The sequence below is a fragment of the Oxyura jamaicensis genome, unplaced genomic scaffold (genome assembly GCF_011077185.1).
Source record: "Oxyura jamaicensis isolate SHBP4307 breed ruddy duck unplaced genomic scaffold, BPBGC_Ojam_1.0 oxyUn_random_OJ72840, whole genome shotgun sequence".
Lineage (NCBI taxonomy): Eukaryota > Metazoa > Chordata > Aves > Anseriformes > Anatidae > Oxyura > Oxyura jamaicensis.
This window is the reverse complement of record NW_023311276.1, coordinates 40,710-59,933: the sequence shown is the minus strand read 5'-3', so window position 1 is coordinate 59,933 and position 19,224 is coordinate 40,710. Positions and strand designations below refer to the sequence as shown.

General features: G+C 46.6%; 2 protein-coding genes and 2 long non-coding RNA genes across 4 annotated transcripts; 3 read left to right on the top strand and 1 right to left on the bottom strand.

The window, feature by feature from the left end:
* Positions 1-119: 119 nt before the first annotated feature.
* Positions 120-854, top strand: LOC118159974 (olfactory receptor 14C36-like; the record flags this gene model as incomplete). The annotated part of the gene is made up of 1 exon (XM_035314509.1): positions 120-854. A coding segment is annotated over one exon (735 nt), but the record flags the coding sequence as incomplete, so codon positions are not given.
* Positions 855-9,955: 9,101 nt separating this feature from the next.
* Positions 9,956-10,774, top strand: LOC118159983 (olfactory receptor 14A16-like). Its single transcript, XM_035314515.1, has 2 exons — positions 9,956-10,633; positions 10,763-10,774. Exons 1-2 carry the CDS (start codon positions 9,956-9,958, stop codon positions 10,772-10,774), a joined length of 690 nt encoding a protein of 229 aa, XP_035170406.1.
* A 529-nt stretch (positions 10,775-11,303) lies between these two features.
* Positions 11,304-17,924, bottom strand: LOC118159981. The gene is made up of 3 exons (XR_004747297.1): positions 17,547-17,924; positions 14,177-14,180; positions 11,304-11,317 (listed from the first exon to the last, which is right to left on the bottom strand). It is a non-coding gene; the product is annotated as an uncharacterized LOC118159981 (long non-coding RNA).
* LOC118159980 lies at positions 17,019-18,730 on the top strand. Its single transcript, XR_004747296.1, has 3 exons — positions 17,019-17,068; positions 18,351-18,480; positions 18,631-18,730. It is a non-coding gene; the product is annotated as an uncharacterized LOC118159980 (long non-coding RNA).
* The last annotated feature ends 494 nt before the right edge of the window (positions 18,731-19,224 follow it).

The window sequence follows — 19,224 nt, the reverse complement described above, 5'->3', positions numbered from 1 at the left end:
TCTTCCTGGGCATCTACCTGGCTGCCCTCCTGGGCAACGGCCTCATCATCACCGCCGTAGCCTGCGACCACCGCCTCCACACCCCCATGTACTTCTTCCTCCTCAACCTCGCCCTCCTCGACCTGGGATCCATCTCCACCACTCTGCCCAAAGCCATGGCCAATTCCCTCTGGAACAACAGGGTGGTCTTCTATGAAGGATGTGCTGCACAGGTCTTCTTTTTTGTCTTCTTGGTTGGAACAGAGTATTTCCTTCTCACTGTCATGTCCTACGACCGCTACGTTGCCATCTGCAAGCCCCTGCACTATGGGAGCCTCCTGGGCAGCAGAGCTTGTGCCCAGATGGCAGCAGCTGCCTGGGGCAGTGGCTTTCTCGATGCTGTCCTGCACACAGCCAGTACATTTTCCCTGCCTCTCTGCCAAGGCAATGCTGTGGACCAGTTCTTCTGTGAAATCCCCCAGATCCTCAAGCTCTCCTGCTCAGACACCTACCTCAGGGAAGTTGGGGCACTTGTGTTTAGTTTTTCTTTGGGCTTTGGTTGTTTTGTTTTCATTGTTTTCTCCTATGTTCAGATCTTCAGGGCAGTGCTGAGGATGCCCTCTGAGCAGGGCCGGCACAAAGCCTTTTCCATGTGCCTCCCTCACCTGGCTGTGGTGTCCATGTTTTCCAGCACTGCCATGTTTACCTACCTGAAGCCCCCCTCCATCTCCTCCCCATCTTTGGACCTGGTGGTGTCATTTCTGTACTCAGTGGTGCCTCCAGCAGTGAACCCCCTCATCTACAGCATGAGGAACCAGGAGCTCAAGCATGCAGTAAGTAAAATCTTTGGATACATGCTTCTTCAGAATCAGTAATGACTTTCTGTTCCCAGTTTATTTCAGAATTTATTAGGAAAATCTTTTGTTAATTTGTTTTTAGAAATAATTTAAGTTTTCTGGTTTTGATTTTAATAAAGATATTTTTATCATCCTGTTATTTTTTTAGAAAATTTCTTTTTTTTTCCAGTCATCTAATATACCTAAAAGAACAATCTTCCTGAGTGGATAAAGACTATAACTAATCCATCAGAACTTCATTTGTCTCTGCTTCCATTCATTCCCATCTCCTCTGGAGCTGGGAAAGCAGCCCCAGCATGCAAGAGGGGCTCAGGGCCAAGAGCCCAGCTGCCACATGGAGGAGCAGCCCTGGTGGCCCTCAGGGCTGCCCCTCACTGCCCGCTGGGCTCTGCCTCTCTGCTGTCTTTGGGTCGGGGCTGCTGCTTCCCTGGAGCCATGGCCATGGCCAGCAGCAGGACATGGCCTTTTCCATGCTGCTCTCTTTTGGTCTCCACATTGCTCTCTTGTGCTGTTGTACGTGGGTTAGCCCTCAGATATCATGTACCCTAGTGACTGTCCTGATGTCTCTGCAGTGGCATCTCTGCCACACCAGTGCATGCCTCTTCCAAAGGTGTTGTCAGAAATACACCCAAGGAGATCCTCCCTGGACAGGCTTCTTGTTTTTCTGGGGTTCAGGATGGATCAGAGTAACATATGATCACTAAAGGACAAATGGCTGGACTGGGATGTGACTTCTTGTTGCACATAGCAAATAGCAAATAGTAATTGGCCTTTCACTGGCCTGGGAGTGTCCCAGTGGCGCTAGGTCTGATGGAAAATGGCATCCTGGAGAGGAATCTGGAGCTGCTCTGTGCCTGGGCCAGGCCTCTTGTGCTGGCCTGGGGAGCGGGGCTGGCCCTGTGGGGCACAGGCACTCTGTGCTGAGAATCTCCCAGGCAATAGACCAGGGCTCCTGCAGCTTCATGGACCTCCATTTCCTGAGCCGTGCCTGGCCCCAGCCCAGAGGCTGCTGGACAGGCCCAGAGACGCCTTTGTCCCAGAAGCTGCGGTGCCTTGCGAGGGGCTGTGGCTGTGGTGGCCATTCCTAGAGCTCTGCAGCAGCCTGCGGTGGGCACTGCCCTGGGGCCAGCCCAGCCTGGGCTGCTGGGCTGGGCTGGGGAGAGGGCAGGAAGGTGGGGAGAGGTGGGCAGGGGCTGGGCTGGGCAGTGCCCGGCAAAGGGCAACAGAAGCATCAAGGCTTTGTGGGAGCATGAAGGGGGGGGACTCTCAGAAGGGCTTGGTGCTGCAGAGCCAGGGCTGCGTGAAGGGAGCCCAGAGCTGCAGGGGCAGGGGAGAGGAGGCCTGGTCTCCTGCAGGTCTTTTCTGACAGCTGCAAATCCAGGGGAGTACTACAAATCCAGTGGGGTCTCTGGTGGTTTACCCTGATTGCTTATGGTCAGACACCAAAGCTCTGCCTCAATACCCAGTAATTTCATTAGTACGTAACTAATAAAGCAACTAGTCATCACTTCAAATGATTCAATCCCTTCCATAAAATGTCACACAGTGTAGTTTCTACTATGAAAAAATCTGAACTTTCAGGATGTATTTTCATTGCAGGAGAAGAAATACTGGTGTTAAGCTGTACTTGCTCTGTCATTGCTTTGTCTATCATGGTGTGCTCCCTCATCTTCCGGGTACGTCCACGAGTTTCAATTAAACAGACAATGCTGAATGTCTCTTTTCCATCTGCCTGTCTGGACTTAGGCACTTCCCATTCTTCTGGTTTGCCTTCCCCTTACTCTTTGATCATCCAGACCACTCTCACTGACCCAGTTGCTGCTTCAGGTAGAAGCCCAGCTTGCCGATCTGTCAGCAGTCTGTAATTTTTTTCCTTAGTAAGAACCTCATCATTTATCATGGAATGCATATGGTATGGATCAACACTACTGTTTGTAATTTCCTATCTATCAGTATAAAGTACTTCTTGTACAGTCATTTTTTAAAATATTTATTTATTTATTTGCTGAAGATTGCTGCATGTTTTCCTGTTGTTTGGTTGGAAATAGGAAAAACCCTTCTGCACCTGTGTATGGCCAGGTCTCTTAGGAAAGCAGGTAGGAGCTTGTGCAAATGGGCTGTAACATCTAGCTGCAGAAGTCCGGTATAAGGAAAAGAGAAGCAAGTGCCAGGTGGCCAATGAGAGAAATGTCAGGGCTGGGGTGGTGAGGAGCAACACTGTCCATGCAGTGTCAGACCTCAAAAGTCTGCTTTTCCTCCCTATGGAAGTCTCTCAAGGATATACCAAGGATATACCCTGAGTATATATTTTCAATTAGAAAATAATGCTCCAAACCAAAATTCAACTAAACGCATCTTTAAGATGGGAAAAGGTTTCTAATAGATGGTGTTTGGAATCTTCCTTCTTAACTACAACATGAAAGCTCTCCAATTAGCTGTACAAGTCTTGAAGTCTTGAACAAAACTATGCAAGAGATGTTAGGAGTTTTTTCATTTTAAAGAGTTCCATGGTGTATTTTGGTGTTGAGGCTATGAAGCTCAGCTACTGAGAGGAGAATGATGCAATTACTTAAGAAAATAAAGTCAGAAGGAAAAGTTGAAGTGACTTAGAGTATTAATGGGCCCCACTGAGGGCTGTTACTACGACGGCTTCCCCAGGAACTTGTTAGAGCAGATAATTGGAGGCCATGATTACAAACAGGCAAAGGCACTGTGCTGAGTAAAGTCTTAGTTTGCTTTGATGAAGCAGAAGGGCCAAGGCCTGCCACCAGCTACTGGAGGGGAGATCTTGTACCCCATGTCTGGCTCAGGGCTTTTCCTGGGGATTTGTGGGATGTGGTGGGCACTGTGATGCCATGAGAAGAACAGTGGTATGACACCTCCCAGCCTCTGCACAGGGTCACAAGGAAGCAATGAGGCTCCATTACAATGTTGTCATAGAATCATAGAACCATAGAATATCCCGAGTTGGAAGGGACCCATAAGGATCATCAAGTCCAACTCCTCGCACCGCACAGTTCTACCCAAAAGTTTAGACCATGCGACTAAGTGTACAGTCCAATCTCTTCTTAAATTCAGACAGGCTTGGTGCAATGACTACTTCACTGGGGAGCCTGTTCCAGTGCGCAACCACCCTCTTGGTGAAGAACTTCCTCCTGATGTCTAGTCTAAACTTCCGCTGCCTCAGCTTCACCCTGTTCCCGTGGGTCCTGTCACTGGTGTTTATGGAAAATAGGTCTCCTGCCTCTCCACTCCCCCTTGCAAGGAAGTTGTAGACCATGATGAGGTCTCCCCTCAGCCTCCTCTTCTCCACGCTGAACAGGCCCAGTGACCTCAGCTGCTCCTCATATGTTTTCCTCTCCAGGCCCTTCACCATCTTCGTCGCCCTCCTCTGGACACTCTCCAACAGTTTAATGTCCTTTTTGTACTGTGGTGCCCACACAGTACTTGAGGTGAGGCCACACCAATGCAGGGAAGAGCGGGACAATCACTTCCCTCGACCGACTATCAATGCCATGCTTGATGCACCCCAGGATATGGTTGACCCTCCTGGCTGCCAGGGCACACTGCTGGCTCATATTCAACTTGCTATCAACCACAACCCCAAGATCCCTCCCTGTGGGCTTATATCTTGTCTCCTCATAAACTCTAGCCAAGGGGACAAAAACATCAGGGCTGTTGGAGCCAGCCATTCTTGCCAGCACCCTCTGCCTTCTCCTTTGCAGGCTTTCCTATGCTGTCTTACACTTTGTCCTATTTCCTCAAGTCTGCAGACACCCATCTCTGTTCACCACCTTGCTCTCATCCTGGCATTTCCATCATTTTACTGATGTCTCGTCAACCCTCACCAGCTGTTCCTTGAAACAGAAAGCCATGGTCTGATCAAATACACTCTTTGGATGACCTTTAGCACCACAGCACAACCCTCTGAGGGACACTTCTTCCTCTTCATGGCCACTGTTAAACTTCCAAAGTGCACTTTCTGGCAGTTTTTTTCTCTCCTGCTCTTTCCTACCACCAAAGAAAGCTCCATCAGGGTGGAAACCACTTCTGAAGTAGGCATCCCAACTCATCAACCTTCTTGCAGCCTGTCAGCCAACAAGACAGAAGTCACAACACCTGCATCTTCCAAGCCATGGGCCTGCTGCTGGCCTTGCAGCTTCTTGCCTAAACACACCCAAGCCTTGTGCCTGCTGCTGTCCATTCGTACTCAAGCAGAAGGGACACGACAACCCATATTGGAGCCTTCATTCTGTCTGGGTCCTCCTGGGTATGTAGGCAGAGGGGATCCCCCAGTCAGCATGTCAACTAGGTGCCTTCTGCTAGCCTACCAGGGCCACTGGTAGATGTCAGCCCAAAAGTACAGATCCCAGGTCTAAGTCAAGGGTGACCTGTCAGCTAGTTCAGACAGAAGTGATCTCACAGTCCCTTTCTGTGACAGGTTTCTGCTGCTGGCCCATCAACTGCAGAGACAGAAGTGACCTCACAGTCACTGCCACAGTCACATTCCTCCTGCTGGTGCAGGAGATCCTGGAGCAGAGGTGACCTCTTCCTAGTCCGCTAGGGACTAGGGCTCACCATTATGAGTTAGAGAGTAAACAGAGTTTTATTGGGAATTTTTGATGTTCTTCTGTGTTAGGGTATGGAGAAGCTCTGTGGTTTGGGGTTTTTGTTTAGATCTTCCAAGAAGTCTAGGGATAAGTAGAGCATTTTAATACTAGTGTCCAGGGAATGAATTTGGGTGAATAATAGAATAACTGTAAAGGAAAGGGGCTATGGCCTGAGTTTTGCTTCAAGGGGTAGTTTGAGTTCAATTGTTACAGTAGGGGATTCCTGTCAGAGTGTTGGAGTAGCATTTAGGTTTGAGGATTAAAATTACTGGTTAAAATAAGGTAAGGGCCATACCTGACTCTTTTAAGTCAGTGATACCATAGCATCAGCATTACATGAACCCTCTTACCTCTATGAAATCATTTATTTCTGCAGGCCATGCTCCTCTTCCCACCCCAAAATCTCACATCTCTCTTGGCCAGGCTGCTCCTAACAACACCATATTTTATTTGGAACAGCTTTCTGATGACATTCATGATCTCAGAGTATCTTTCTCTGTTGGCTACTCCATTCCTGAGAAGGAAGCAGCATTGTAGTCAGGAGGGAAAAGGACACAAAGGTATTTAGGAAAATTCTGCACAATGTGCTCATCAGCTCTTCACCTCCTCAAAATCATGCTTCCTACGTATAAGTTTTGTTACCAAATGCCTTCTTTGGATCCAGGGTTACTTTTCTGAGGCCCTCACACATGCTTCATTTTTGGATGTGCAGGGATTGGATAAGGAAAGGCAAGGCACAGATGGAACTGAACTTGGCAAGGAAGGCAAGGACTAACAGGAAGAGATTCTGTAGATACATTGGTCAGAAAAGAAAGGCCAAGGAGAGTGTATCCCCTCTTAAGGGTTGAGAAGCGTGAACTGGTAATGACAGACTTGGAGAAGGCTAAGGGACTCAACAACGTCTTTGCTTCAATCTTCAGTGCCAATCTGGCTTCTCAAGTCTTCCATTTCCCTGAACCCAGAGATGGAGGCTGGGGCGCAAAGTCCCACCTGCTGTGATTGAAGAGCAGTTTTGGGAACACCTGATGAAACTAGACATGACGTTAGGCTGGGAGAAGAATTCACTGAGAGCAGCTCTGCAGAGATGGACTTGGGGATTCTGATGGACAAAAAGCTCAACATGAGCCAGCAATGCTTCTTTGTAGCCCAGAACACAAACACTGTCCCGGGCTGCATCAACAGAAGAGTGGCCAGCAGAACAAGGGTTGTGACTGTCCCACTCTGTACCCTCTGTGATGTCCCACTTGGAGTACTGCATCCAGGTCTGGGGTCCCCAGCACAGGAAGGGTGTGGATCTGTTACAGCGGGTCCAGAGGAGGGCCATGAAGGGGCTAAAGCATCTCTCCTATGAAGAAAGGCTGAGAGAGCTGGGGCTGTTCTTGGAACTAGGTGATCTTTAAGGTCCCTTCCAACAGGAGCCATTCTATGATTCTATGGTCTCACAAAATATACCGCAAGCATGACTCCCCATCCCATCAGCCTTCCTGTGGTCTGTCACCTGACAAGAACAGAAGGTGACTTGCCATCATCTTCAATGCTATGTGCATGCTTCTGCCCTTTATGGTCCCTATCTGTGCCACAATCCTCCTGCTGCTCTGTCAGCTCCAGAGACAGAAATGACCTCCCAGCTTCCTTCACAGCCATGTGCAGCCTGCAGGCCCAGCAAATCCTGAGGCACACCTGACCTCATCACAGCATTCCCAGCCAGCTCCTCCTTGTGGCCTTTGATCTGATCACGTAACTATCAGCTCACATGCCTCTTCCAATGCCATGTGATTGCTCCAGGACCTCAGTCCCTGCCCTGCCCCAAGGGGACAAACACCTGAAGTTAGGGGTAGAAGTGGGGTTTAAGATGAGGTGTGCTGTGTGCATGTTGGAGGGCTTTGGGGATAAGGTGTTCAGGTTAATGTTTAGGAATTAGGGGTCACCCTCCAGGGTTAAGGGAATGGCAAGGGCTTCAAGGGAGGGATTGGTGTTCTACTCAAGGTGCCTGCTTAAAATTTGGGATAAGGACAAATTTTGAGGCTTTTAGTTTAGGTTTGGTAAGAGGGCTAGGTTTAAGCCTGACATTTTAATCAATCCTTAGTTAGCCTTAATCATCCTTCTGTTTACCCTTCTTGTAGAAGATTCCTTTCATGCCTGCCTTTTCAAAATCCAGAACAACGTCTCTCCTTTATCTGGCCTTTCCAAGGTCTTTGAGGTACATGTTATGGTGACATCTTCAGCTCCACCAGCACCTCTCTCACCCTTCCCACACCACCACTAAGCAACCTGAGGACTGACCGGGAAGATGATGTTGGTTTGGGAAAGGGCCTGGTTAAAATCTCTGAGGAGAGCCTTTATGGGCTCCACACGGACAATGGTAGCAGTGTCATAGATAATCATAGAAACATGGGATCATAGAATCATAGAATGGTTTGGGTTGGAAGAGACCTTAAAGATCGTCTTATTCCAACCACCCTGTCGTGGGCAGGGACACCTCCTACTAGACCTGGTTGCTCAACCTGTCCTTGAACACTTCCCGGGATGGGGCATTCACAGCTTTTCCAGGGAACCTGTTCCAGTGCCTCACCATCCTCAGAGTAAAGAATTTCTTCCATATATCTAATTTAAACCTACTCTCTTTTAGTTTAGTCATTACTCCTTGTCCTATCACTACATTCCCAGACAAAGACTGCCTCCCCAGCTTTCCTGTAGGTCCTCTCTGTTATAAATTTGCTCTCAATTAATTGACAGAGAGGGTCGTGTCCAATAATGCAAATGATTTTATTAAGTAAGCAGCCAACAAGCAAAACAGCGCTGGGCGGCTGGGGAGTCTCAGGCTCTACCAACAGCGCGCACCCACCCTCCCCCAGAATCTTCCTTTTATCGCCTGGTAGTTCCGGTATACGTGACACATCCTGGTATGTTCTGCGGCTGCGCATGCTGTTGCCAGGGGGTCGTCTCGGTCCCTTTGGTGGTCGTGAAGATGAAGGCCGTAGTCTTCCTCTGCATTGTGACTCAACTTCTTTTCCCTTATCTGGTCATGTTGGCCCAGCATGAAGCAGGAAGGCAGGATGCTGCCAAACTAGTTAACAACTTATCAAGAAGTGGTTACATGAGCCTTGCAACAGTGACATTAAGCAGAAGATGAAAGAAGGGGGGGAAGGGGGGGGGGGGGGGAGGGGGGCCCCCCCTTTGCGGTTTTAAAGCGAATCCTTTATGTACTCTTTTGTTACATTAAGTAAGGAACTTCATAATGTCCAGCCAGGCGCTTCACAGTTTCTTATCACCCAGGAACCTTCACTACCCCCACTCTTCGAACAGAATAAAGACAATGAACAAACATTTATTGTATATTACACTCAGGAAGCACACAGCTTGTGGGATTGGGTCTATGAGCGTGGACATGGAAGGTACACGGTGACAGAGATCCTGCTTCCAGCAGGGACATACAAAGGCAGTAGAGATAAGGCCAGTGCAGGCAGTGAGAGGGAGCTGCTGCCAGAAATGCTGTGTGATGGAGGGCTCAGGCACCTCCCTGCAATCCCCTGCAGGGCTGGCACCTTCCCTGGGACACCCCCTGCTCTCCTCTCCCACCAGCACAGCCTCTGCCCTCAAGCCCCCTTTGTCCCCAGCAGGAGCTGCCTCCTCTGCAAGCAGAGCTGCAGCAGAGGAGGGTCTGCTGAGTGTCCGTCTGTCCCTCCCTGGCCTTGCCTCCCCAGCAGCATGCTGGCATTCCTCCTGGCTTCTCCACCTGGCTGTGCTGCTGCTGCTCAAAGAGATGTCAGCACAAGGCAGCTGAAATTAGCCTTATGTACAGACTGGCCATCGTCTCTGAGGGACACTGCACTAAAGGGACAGTCTCTTTGCCTCTGAGGATCCACAAGGTTTTACTTGGAGTGCGGCAGAATGCCCAGGATTTATGCCTTAGAAACATTCCTCAGGTGTGGTGGGGCAGCTAGAACCAAAAATACAAAACAGATAATTAAATAAGTAAATCTCCACACCTCTGCTCTATGGCTGGGTGAACTACGAGCAAAACTGGGGAAATCCCTTTGATATCAGCAGTAAAGTGAATCAGAGACTATCGCATATTCCTACCATGTTACTACCATATTACTACCATGCTACTACCTCTGGCTGTAGTGCAGGACTGATTCTTCCATCACCCACAGATGAGTCCCCTGCTCCCACAGACACTCTCAGGCAGAATCAATGGAAGAGACCTTCAAAATATCTGCCTGGAAATGGGCAATCTTTTGGTGATTTTAAGTGAGAAAATGGATAGATGATATGTCTGTGCTACATTATCACTGCCTTTCTCTTCCTTGTACAGGACCTCATGACCAGAAATGGCAGATGCCCAACAGAAGCTCAATCACTGAGTTCCTCCTGCTGACACTTGCAGACATGCAGGAGCTTCAGCTCCTGCACTTTGCGCTCTTCCTGGGCATCTACCTGGCTGCCCTCCTGGGCAACAGCCTCATCCTCACAGCCGTAGCCTGCGACCACTGCCTCCACACCCCCATGTACTTCTTCCTCCTCAACCTCGCCCTCCTTGACCTGGGATACATCTCCACCACTCTGCCCAAAGCCATGACCAATTCCCTCTGGGACAACAGGGCCATCTCTTATCAAGGATGTGCTGTCCAAGTCCTCTTTTTAATTTTCTTGCTTGGAGCAGAATATTCCCTCCTCACTGTCATGGCCTACGACCGCTACATTACCATTTGTGAGCCCTTGCACTACGGGAGCCTCCCGGGCAGCAGAGCTTGTGCCCAGATGGCAGCAGCTGCCTGGGACAGTGGCTTTCTCAATGCTGTCCTGCACACGGCCAATATATTTTCCCTGCCCCTCTGCCAAGGCAATGCTGTGGACCAGTTCTTCTGTGAAATCCCCCAGATCCTCAAACTCTCCTGCTCAGCTGTCCACATCAGGGAAGGTCAGCTTCTCATGTTTACTGCCTGTTTAACCACTGGATGTTTTGTTTTCATTGTGGTATCCTATGTGCAGATCTTCAGAGTGGTGTTGAGGATCCCCTCTGAGCAGGGCCAGCACAAAGCCTTTTCAATGTACCTCCCCCACCTAGATGTGGTGTCCCTGCTTGTCAGCACCATCATGTTTGCCCGCCTGAAACCCTCCTCAATCTCTTTCCCATCTCTTGACCTGGTGATTTCATTTCTGTACTCAGTGGTACCTCCAGCAGTGAACCCACTCATCTACAGCATGAGGAACCAGGAGCTCAAGGATGTCTTAAGGAAAATGATGCCTTGATGTGTTTCAAAATCAAGAATTTGCCCTTCTTCTTCTGCTTAATGCAGTTGTTTTACTCAGGTGAGCAGCTGAGCTCCACCACAACTGCTATCTCACTCCCCCTCCTCAAAGATAAATGGGAAGAAAATATGATCAAAACAGCTCAAAGGTTGAGATAAGGATCGGGAGATTAGTCTACTATTATCATCATGGAAAAAAAAAAAAAACAGACTCAGCATAGGGAAATCAGTAAAATTTATTGCCTGTTCCTAGGAAGCACGGATCCCCCACAGGTGGCAGCTGCCCCCAGACCTCCTGCTCCTGCATGGGCTCCTCTCCACGGGCAGCAGCTGCAGCCCGGGGCCTGCTCCTGGGGGGGCTCTCCATGGGCCACAGCCTCCTCCAGGCCACATCCACCTGCTCCACCAGGGGCTCCTCCATGGGCTGCAGGGGGACAGCCTGCTCAACCAGGGGCCTCTCCACAGGCTGCAGGGGAACTTCTGATCTGTGCCTGGAACACCTCCTGCCCTCCTTCTGCACTGACATTGGTGTCTGAAAGGCTCTTACTCCTCTCTCTCCTAGCTGATGTTGAACGGTATTTTTGTTTGTTTGTTTTTCTTTTCCCTTTTATTAAAACTGCTCTCACAGAGGCTCAAACAACATTGTTTATTAGCTTGGGTCTCAGGAGCAGGTCCCTTTGGAGCTGGCTGAAACATGGGGCAGCTTCTGGTTTCTTCTCACAGAAGCCAACCCTGCAGCCCCCCAGTACCAAAACCTTGCCATGTAAACCCACTATACCTATCCCTGGAGGTGTTCAAGACCAGGTTAGAGTCCCTGGGCAACCTGATCTAGTGGGTGGCATCCCTGCCCATGGCAGGGAGTCAGAACTACATGATTTTTAAGGTCACTTCCAACCTGAGCCATTCAATGTTTCTATGACACCCATCTGTTCTTTCTAACTCAAATCTGTGGTTGCCTGGGGTTTTGCCAAAGCCTGGGAGATCCCTGCAAATTCTTCTAGCTTCTTTTAAGTCCTGTTAATAATCCTCAGTCATCTGGGATGTCCTGGGCCCAAACCTGCTTCTGACTTTGCCAGAAGACAGAATCCCTCTATCCCTCTATCCCGGAACTGAACTCCACATCCTCTTTCCCCTGCTATCCTCACATCAAACCTCAAGGTCCTCAACTTCAGCAAGGCTACCCTATGCTCTTTCAGGCCTTCTTAATGCCCGTAACACACTTACTGCTCTGCACACACCACTGTGTCTGGAGGTCCTATGTTTTTTACACTCCTACCCCTCTCCCCCTTGTGATAAATGATTAAGTCCCAAATAGGATTTTTGTGATTTATTAAGCGAATAGAGGCAAGCAAACAGCGCTGGGTGCACCGGGAGTCTCTGCTCTACCAGGACGCACACCTGTTACATCAGGTGTCTGATTTTTATGCTCCTAGACTAATACATATTCATCACTATTCCTAGAAAAGGCGGGGTTATTACAATTAGTTCCTGGAATCCAAACCCTCTCTGGACGCATGCGTAGCAGTCTCTGGTGGTCTTTCTGGGGGTCTCTTGTGCTGAAGGCTCGTAGTCTTCCTCCCAGGCTTTGTCCTTCGGTCGTCCTTCAACTCCCCCTTTCTCCTTATTTGGTGGATCTCTTTGCTGGTTATCAGAGGCTTGCGCAGCGTCCCATGCAAAAGTCTGCAGTTTCCTAAAAAAACTCCTTGGTCCTCTTATCTCCCAGACTAGAGTCTCAATGTTTGCCCTTCAAACCCTCTATTTACACAAATTGCTGGATCGTTCCTTTGCATGATACAAGAACTATGTACACTAATCACTCTGTTTTTCTTAAATACGAGCTTATATTTCATCATGCGGCCCTAGCATTGTTCCATACTGACACGAATCAAATAAACACATTTCACACCCTGCAGTAGTGGCACCTCACCACAGGAGGTTTTATCATCTTCAAGCATCATTTCCAGATGAATGTAGCCCAGCCTTTGAAACACAATACCACTGCCAGCAGTGGTCTTTATCCTTGTAACTGCATCTGTGCCCAGCATGTCAAACCCCTTCAAAGACAAAACGGGGCTTTCTTGGGACTGACATGAAGTTGAAATGGTCATTTGAGAAACCCTTCCTGATTGTTAGCGGACACATGACCATCCATGAAACATCTGTGGCAAACTCAGTCCGAAAGAATCAGAAGCATGTCACTTCAAGTGACTGTGGTGGTACCCATGAGCTTGGCTAGTTTGGGAAATTGTCTCCTTCCAGCCAGGGTAACTAAAGTGAATAATTTAATTAATGATTAATTTCACCCAGGTCAAACTTCAGAGTAAAGGAACATCATGTATATTGTACTATTGAGGCAGAAAGCAAAAAGCATTGTGACTAAGAATAAGCAAGGAGGTCAAATCCAGTTCAGGCGTGGTATACAGAAAACGCTCTAAGCATTGTGAAGGGCACTGAAATTTGGCCTTAACCTGAGGAAGGCTGTGTATCACTGGTGAAAGAACTGTCTTTCTTGTGCCATGACCAATGCAGATTATGCTGCAGTAAAAGGCCCAGACCGACACCAATGTATTGAATGCTCACGGACATGGTTGGAAGTTGACTTTGCAACACCTCTGACAGACATCTCTAGGCAAGACATGTGTCCTGGTAACAGTAAGTCTTTTTTCAACGGGGCAGAAGGTCTCCCTTGCAAAATCAACATGGATGCCACCACTGCAAAGCTGCTGTGTCATCATCCTTTGTCCACGGGTGCTCTTCTGCACCACAGAGTTCAATCTCAGCACCCACTTTGTTGCAATCTTTATGCATGAGCACTACAGACCCTAAACATAGCCCAGAATCATAGAATAGTTTGGGTTGGAAGGGACCTTAAAGATCATCTAATTCCAGCCCCCCTGCTGTGGGCAGAACATCTCCTATTGGACTAAAGCCCCATCCAACCTGGTCTGGAACACTTCCAGGCATGGGGCATCCACAACTTCTCTGGGCAGCCTGTTCCAGTGCCTCACCATTAGCATAGTAAAAGATTTCCTCCTTATATCTAATCTAAACCTACTGTCTTTTAATTTAAATCTGTTTTAACAGGACAGAGGCTTGGCAGGGCTGGCTGATTCCCTGACACAGGCATTGAGCACTGCAGTGGGTGGATGGAGATGGCTTTGAAGCACAACTCAATCATAAACCTGGGCTAAGCGGCTGAGTGGCCCGTGGTGGAAATCATAGAATGGTTTGGGTTGCAAGGGACCTCTAAAGATCAACTAGTCCAAACTTCTGCCATGGACAAGGACAATTTTCATTAGATCCAGTTGCCCAAAATCCCATCTAGCTGGGATTTTGTCCTGTGCTGGAAAACTTCCAGGGACAGGGCATCCACAGCTTTTCTGGGCAACCTGATCCTCTGCCTCAGCACTCTTTACAAAGAATTTATTCTTTAGTTTAGTATTATTATTTAGTTTAGTATTCTTTAGTTTAATACAAAACTACTTTTATTTTTATTTATTTATTTAGTTAGTTAGTTAGTCAGTTTAAAACCATTGTCCATTGTCCTGGACCTATACTCCCTGATGAAGAGTCAATCCAGCTGGTCCCAGCTGCAGGACCTTGCTGAGCTTCATGTGGTTCACATGGGCCCATATGTCATGCCTGTCCAGGTCCTTCTCGATAGCATCCCTCCCGCTCAGCGTGCTGATACACACACAGATGTTTGTCACAACTTCTCAACCTCACATTGCTGAGAATTCTCTCTATCCCACTGCCAATGCTGCAAACAAAGATGTTAAATAAGACCAGTCCTAATACAGGCCCCTGAGGGACAACATGTTTTAAGTATGCTGAGTATTGCAGTCCAGTTGTAAGTGTACAGCTATTTGACACGTCACTTAGTTTAAGCATTACAATTAAGCATTACAATTAATGTCTAATATATATCCCATTTTAAGTGCAGAATTAGTTGAATGCAGATGTTTTGCATGTTAGATTGACATAATTTGTTTCATCATCTGCCTAACTTTGATATGCTGAACAACTATAAGCAATAAAAACAGTAAAGTCAGAGGTAACAAGACTACAGCTGAATGTGATATTCATTTCAAAGCTCCACTTGTTGGTGGTGACCATCCAACCATCAAAGGAGAGGTTCCTATTGGTGATACTCTCCATCTTTCTTCCCTATTTCTAAAACATGTTGTATCTTCTCTATCTCTTGATGAATGTTAATCTTCTGTTGTGATAGTTACAAATGCCCTTTCACTCCCCTTTGGGCTGTGTATTTCACTGTGGTATTGATATGATGTGTTCTTCCCATTGTTCTGGGAACCTGTGGTGGTTTTACTCAGGTGGACAGCTGAGTTCTACCGCGGCTGCTCTCTCACCTCCCCTTCCTCTTTGAGGAGGGGGAGAAAATATGACACAAAGGGCTCAGGGGTTGAGATAAGGACGGGGAGATCACTAAAGAATTATCGTGATAGGCAAAACAGACGCAGAGTAGGGAGATAGTAAGATTTATTACTTATTACTAACAAGCTAGAAGTGAGAAACAAAGGAGAGAAACCAAAAGCACCTTTGCCCCATGCACCCTCTTCTACCTCCTCACCCTGAGCAGTGCAGGGGAATGGGGGAATGGGGGTTATGGTCAGTCTATAGTGCTTCTTCGCCGCCGCTCCTCGGTCACTCTCATCCCCTGTGCTGTGGGGTCCCTCCCATTGAATGCAGTCCTTGCTGATCCAGTGTGGGCTTCCCACAGGCAGCAGCTCTTCAAGAATTGCTCCAGATATGGGTCCATACCATGGGGTCCAGCCCTCAGGAGCAAACTGCTCCAACCTGGATCCCCCACGGGCAGCAGCTCCTGCCAGGTCACTGCTCCTACGTGGTCTCCTCTCCACAGGCTACAGGTCTGGCCCGGAATCTGTTCCGGCAGGGGCCTTCCACAGGCCGCAGTCTCCGTCGGTGCAGGTCAACCTGCTCCACCGTGGTGTCCTCCATGGGCTGCAGCGTGGAACCCTGCTCCACCGTGGTACTCCATGGGCTGCAGGGGGACATTCTGCTTCACCATGGTCCTCACCACAGGCTGCAGGGGACTTCTGCTCCAGTGCCTGGAGCACCTCTCCCCCTCTTTCTTCACTGACCTTGGCACCTCCAAGGCTGTTCCTCACTCCTCTCACTCTCCCCAGCTGCTGTGTGGCAGGTTTTTTTTTTTTTTTTTTTTATTTTTATTTTTATTTTTATTTCCCTGCCTTAAATATCCTCTCACAGAGGCGCAAACAACATCACTTATTGTCTCAGCTCTGTCAGCAGTGGGCAGTGGGCCCTTACCTAACAATGGGCAGCTTCTAGATTCTTCTTACAGAAGCCACCCATATGGCCTCCTGCTACCAAAGCCTTGCACTTACAGAAGAAATATGTGGAGAGGTATCTTTTTTCTTTTTATTCTCATAGGATTCATTGACCGTATGTAAAGGATCAATTGAGTTGCAAGTAAGGTAAACAAAATTCATTGGTAATGAAGGTGGCCTCATTTTTATGTGCTGTTATGTTTGCTTCTGTCTGAAAATCCACTTTTCACATAAAACTTTTCAGATAAAACTATAAACAATATGGATTTTGTACATGTCCTCATTTTCCATACCAAATTTTACAGTGAGGATGTTGCTAGCAGCTCAGGAAGCTGGGAGGTGCTGCTAAGAGATCTCTCTTTGTGAAAAGCAATGCTGCTCATCTCAGTGGGATCCAGAAAGTAGTTTTCATAGCCTCATAGGACTAACTCTGTGCTCCCAGTAGATGGCTCTGTACCAGACTGCACGTTGTGTACTTTTTGTAGCCTTATTTTTATTACATTTGTAGGGCAACCAAGGTTTAGGGCTTCTGTTTGTTTTGTTTTTACATGTACATATACAACTTGTGCTGTTGCAGGATGTGCGATCAAAGCATGAAAATTCACAAAAAGCTTCATTTGCACACTGATGTGGTTTCAACTTGAAAAAATAAACAGATCTGATGTTTTTACTTTTAGACAGGAAATCCATTTTGTAGTTTGGCATCACTATTTTAAAATATTTTTACCTTTAGTAAAAACATTAGAGAGCCATAGAAGTAAGGACAGACCCGTTACACAACTGGGTAGTTATGTCTTAACAGGCTATTCTACATGTTTTAGTTTTCTTATCCAAGCTTTCCTTTTCACTAGCTGATCTGAACTGCTCAGAAGACAGCACCAAATATAATTTATGTCCCAGATATCCATTTGTGGTGGGACAACGTTGGACTTGCCTTGAAACTTACTTCTCTAACTCTACTACAGAACATTCCAGCATTTTCTCGTGTTTTGCTGCTTGCAACATCTGATGTGTGTCATGCAGATCTTCCACAAGAGGTATTTCTGCCAATACTTGTCTCACTATTTCTTCAGTTTCTTGTTAATTTAGGAGTGATTTCAGCATCAAAATGCTGTGCTTTCTTAAATGCATACTCAGCTATTACTCAGGCACCCTAACAAATCTCTTAAAATTTTCTTAGAGATAAAGAATACTGTGAAAGCATTTGCTTAAGTTTTTTTCTGAGTCAAGCAAGCGCCTTTGACCCCATTCTCACACATGCAAATAGTAAATTTCCTTAAGACAATAATTCCGGTGGCTACAAAGTGGCTTAGTCAAGAATATGCAGGGCTTGAAATGTAAAGGACAAAAAGATATGGACAAAAAAGATTTAAAAAAAAAAAAAAGATAAAAAAAAAGATATGGACAAATAAGATAAAGGACAAAAAGACTGAAGAGAGTTCTTCTGACAGTCTGCCATTTCATGCTCTACCAGTAAACTTCTAATAACGCAATTTAGTAGAGAAATGCTTTAACAAAAAATTCAGCTTCTTTCTTCATCTAGGCCAAAGTTTTCCAAGCTGGAAAGCTGAGTTCCAATTTCTGCTTAAGTAACTTTGAACTCAATTTGTAGTTGTATTCCTAAACAAACTGCAGTAAAAGTACATGCGTAAGTTGGTTGACTTGTGAGAGTTTACATTAAAAGAAGGTGTTCAAAAGAGGAACACTGTTCTCATTTTGATTATTTTGTCTCAGTTACTGGGGGAGAGAATGGGTCTTACCTAGATGTGTTTATTGTCAACTGCTTTGAAAGTGCTTAAGTTTCCACAGAAGTTTTTGTGCTGGTTCTAAATTCCTTCTAAAGTAAGTGTTTAATTTCCTTACCTACCTTTTGATACTAGAAACTGAAAAATGGAGGAAACCTGAGAAGTACTAGCTATTCCAGACACCTTCTTTTGGTACAGAAATAAAAACTCAGCAAAAAGCCCTCGCTTGTCTACTGAAGCCTTTCTCTTCCCTCTATAGCCATGAAAGTTCTAACTAAAGGACAGCAAGACAAGTAAAGACAAAGTAAGTGATCTTGGATGTGGTGAATGCCATTACTTTATCAGCGTGTCATACAATACCTTTACTGAGATGTAATTCTTTAGGTGTTTCTTAGAGGTGATATTTGAACTTCTCATGCCAAGCTGTGAAAATCCAGCCTTTTAAGGGCAAGAAGATAACTTCAATTTGTCTTCTTCAGGCTATTATTAATTTTAAGAGATACTCATCTTTTTGGAAAAGAATATGATTTTTTGTTGTCTTAGATCTGAAATGTCTTTTCTCCTTCTGCGTTAGATCCAAAAATTATTTCTTAGGGAATTTGGAGAAGTTTGCAATATCGAGTTGCCTGGTAAGGAAGATAGAGCAACATTTTTGGAGGACCTAATTCTAAATCAAACTGCTAAGCCTCCTGTAAAGAATGCAGGTGAGGATATAAGAAGTACATCTAAAGCTTTCCTAACTGTAAGTTGCTAGCTATTTGGTATTTGCTTTGCTGGTCATTTTCTGTCAGTAATTTTTCATATGCTTGTATCTGAGTACTGTGAATTGGCTGATTTTTCCTGATTAATTGAAGTTCACCGGACATTGGAAGTCCTGCCTGTAGCATCACCACCTGAGCCTCAAGAGCTGACAGAGGAAGAAGTAGGAGTGCTGGAGGAGGAAGAGGAGAATACCTTGTGTGAAATTAGGATTTTCTTGAGGGATGTTACTCAGAGACTTGCCACTAACAGAGGTTTCAGGGAATTTACAAAGCCCAGAGATCAAAGGAAGTTGGTTTACAGTATAAAAAACTGGCTTTGATGACCAGCTGACATTTAATAGCCCCTACACTGCTAATTCTTGAGGTAAAAAATGTTGTGTATGGCAGTTTCTGAATACTCAACTAGTTTTTAATTATGCAAAATGGTGTTTTTCCCCCACTCCACCCCCCCTTCCCCCAAATGCTGAAATCTTTGCTAGCTCATACCGTGATTTCCAGTTGAAGGAGGGATGTCCAGCTAGCAGGTGGGAATTTTGCCACAGACTTCACACATATCCTTTTGCAATACTTTGTGAATACTATGAATGTTGGGCTTTTCTGTTGGGTAAAACCACAAAGATTGTTTTTTTTCACAAAAGGTGAACTGAATCAGGAAGCATACGAAGAATCCTCTGCATGTAAAATCTT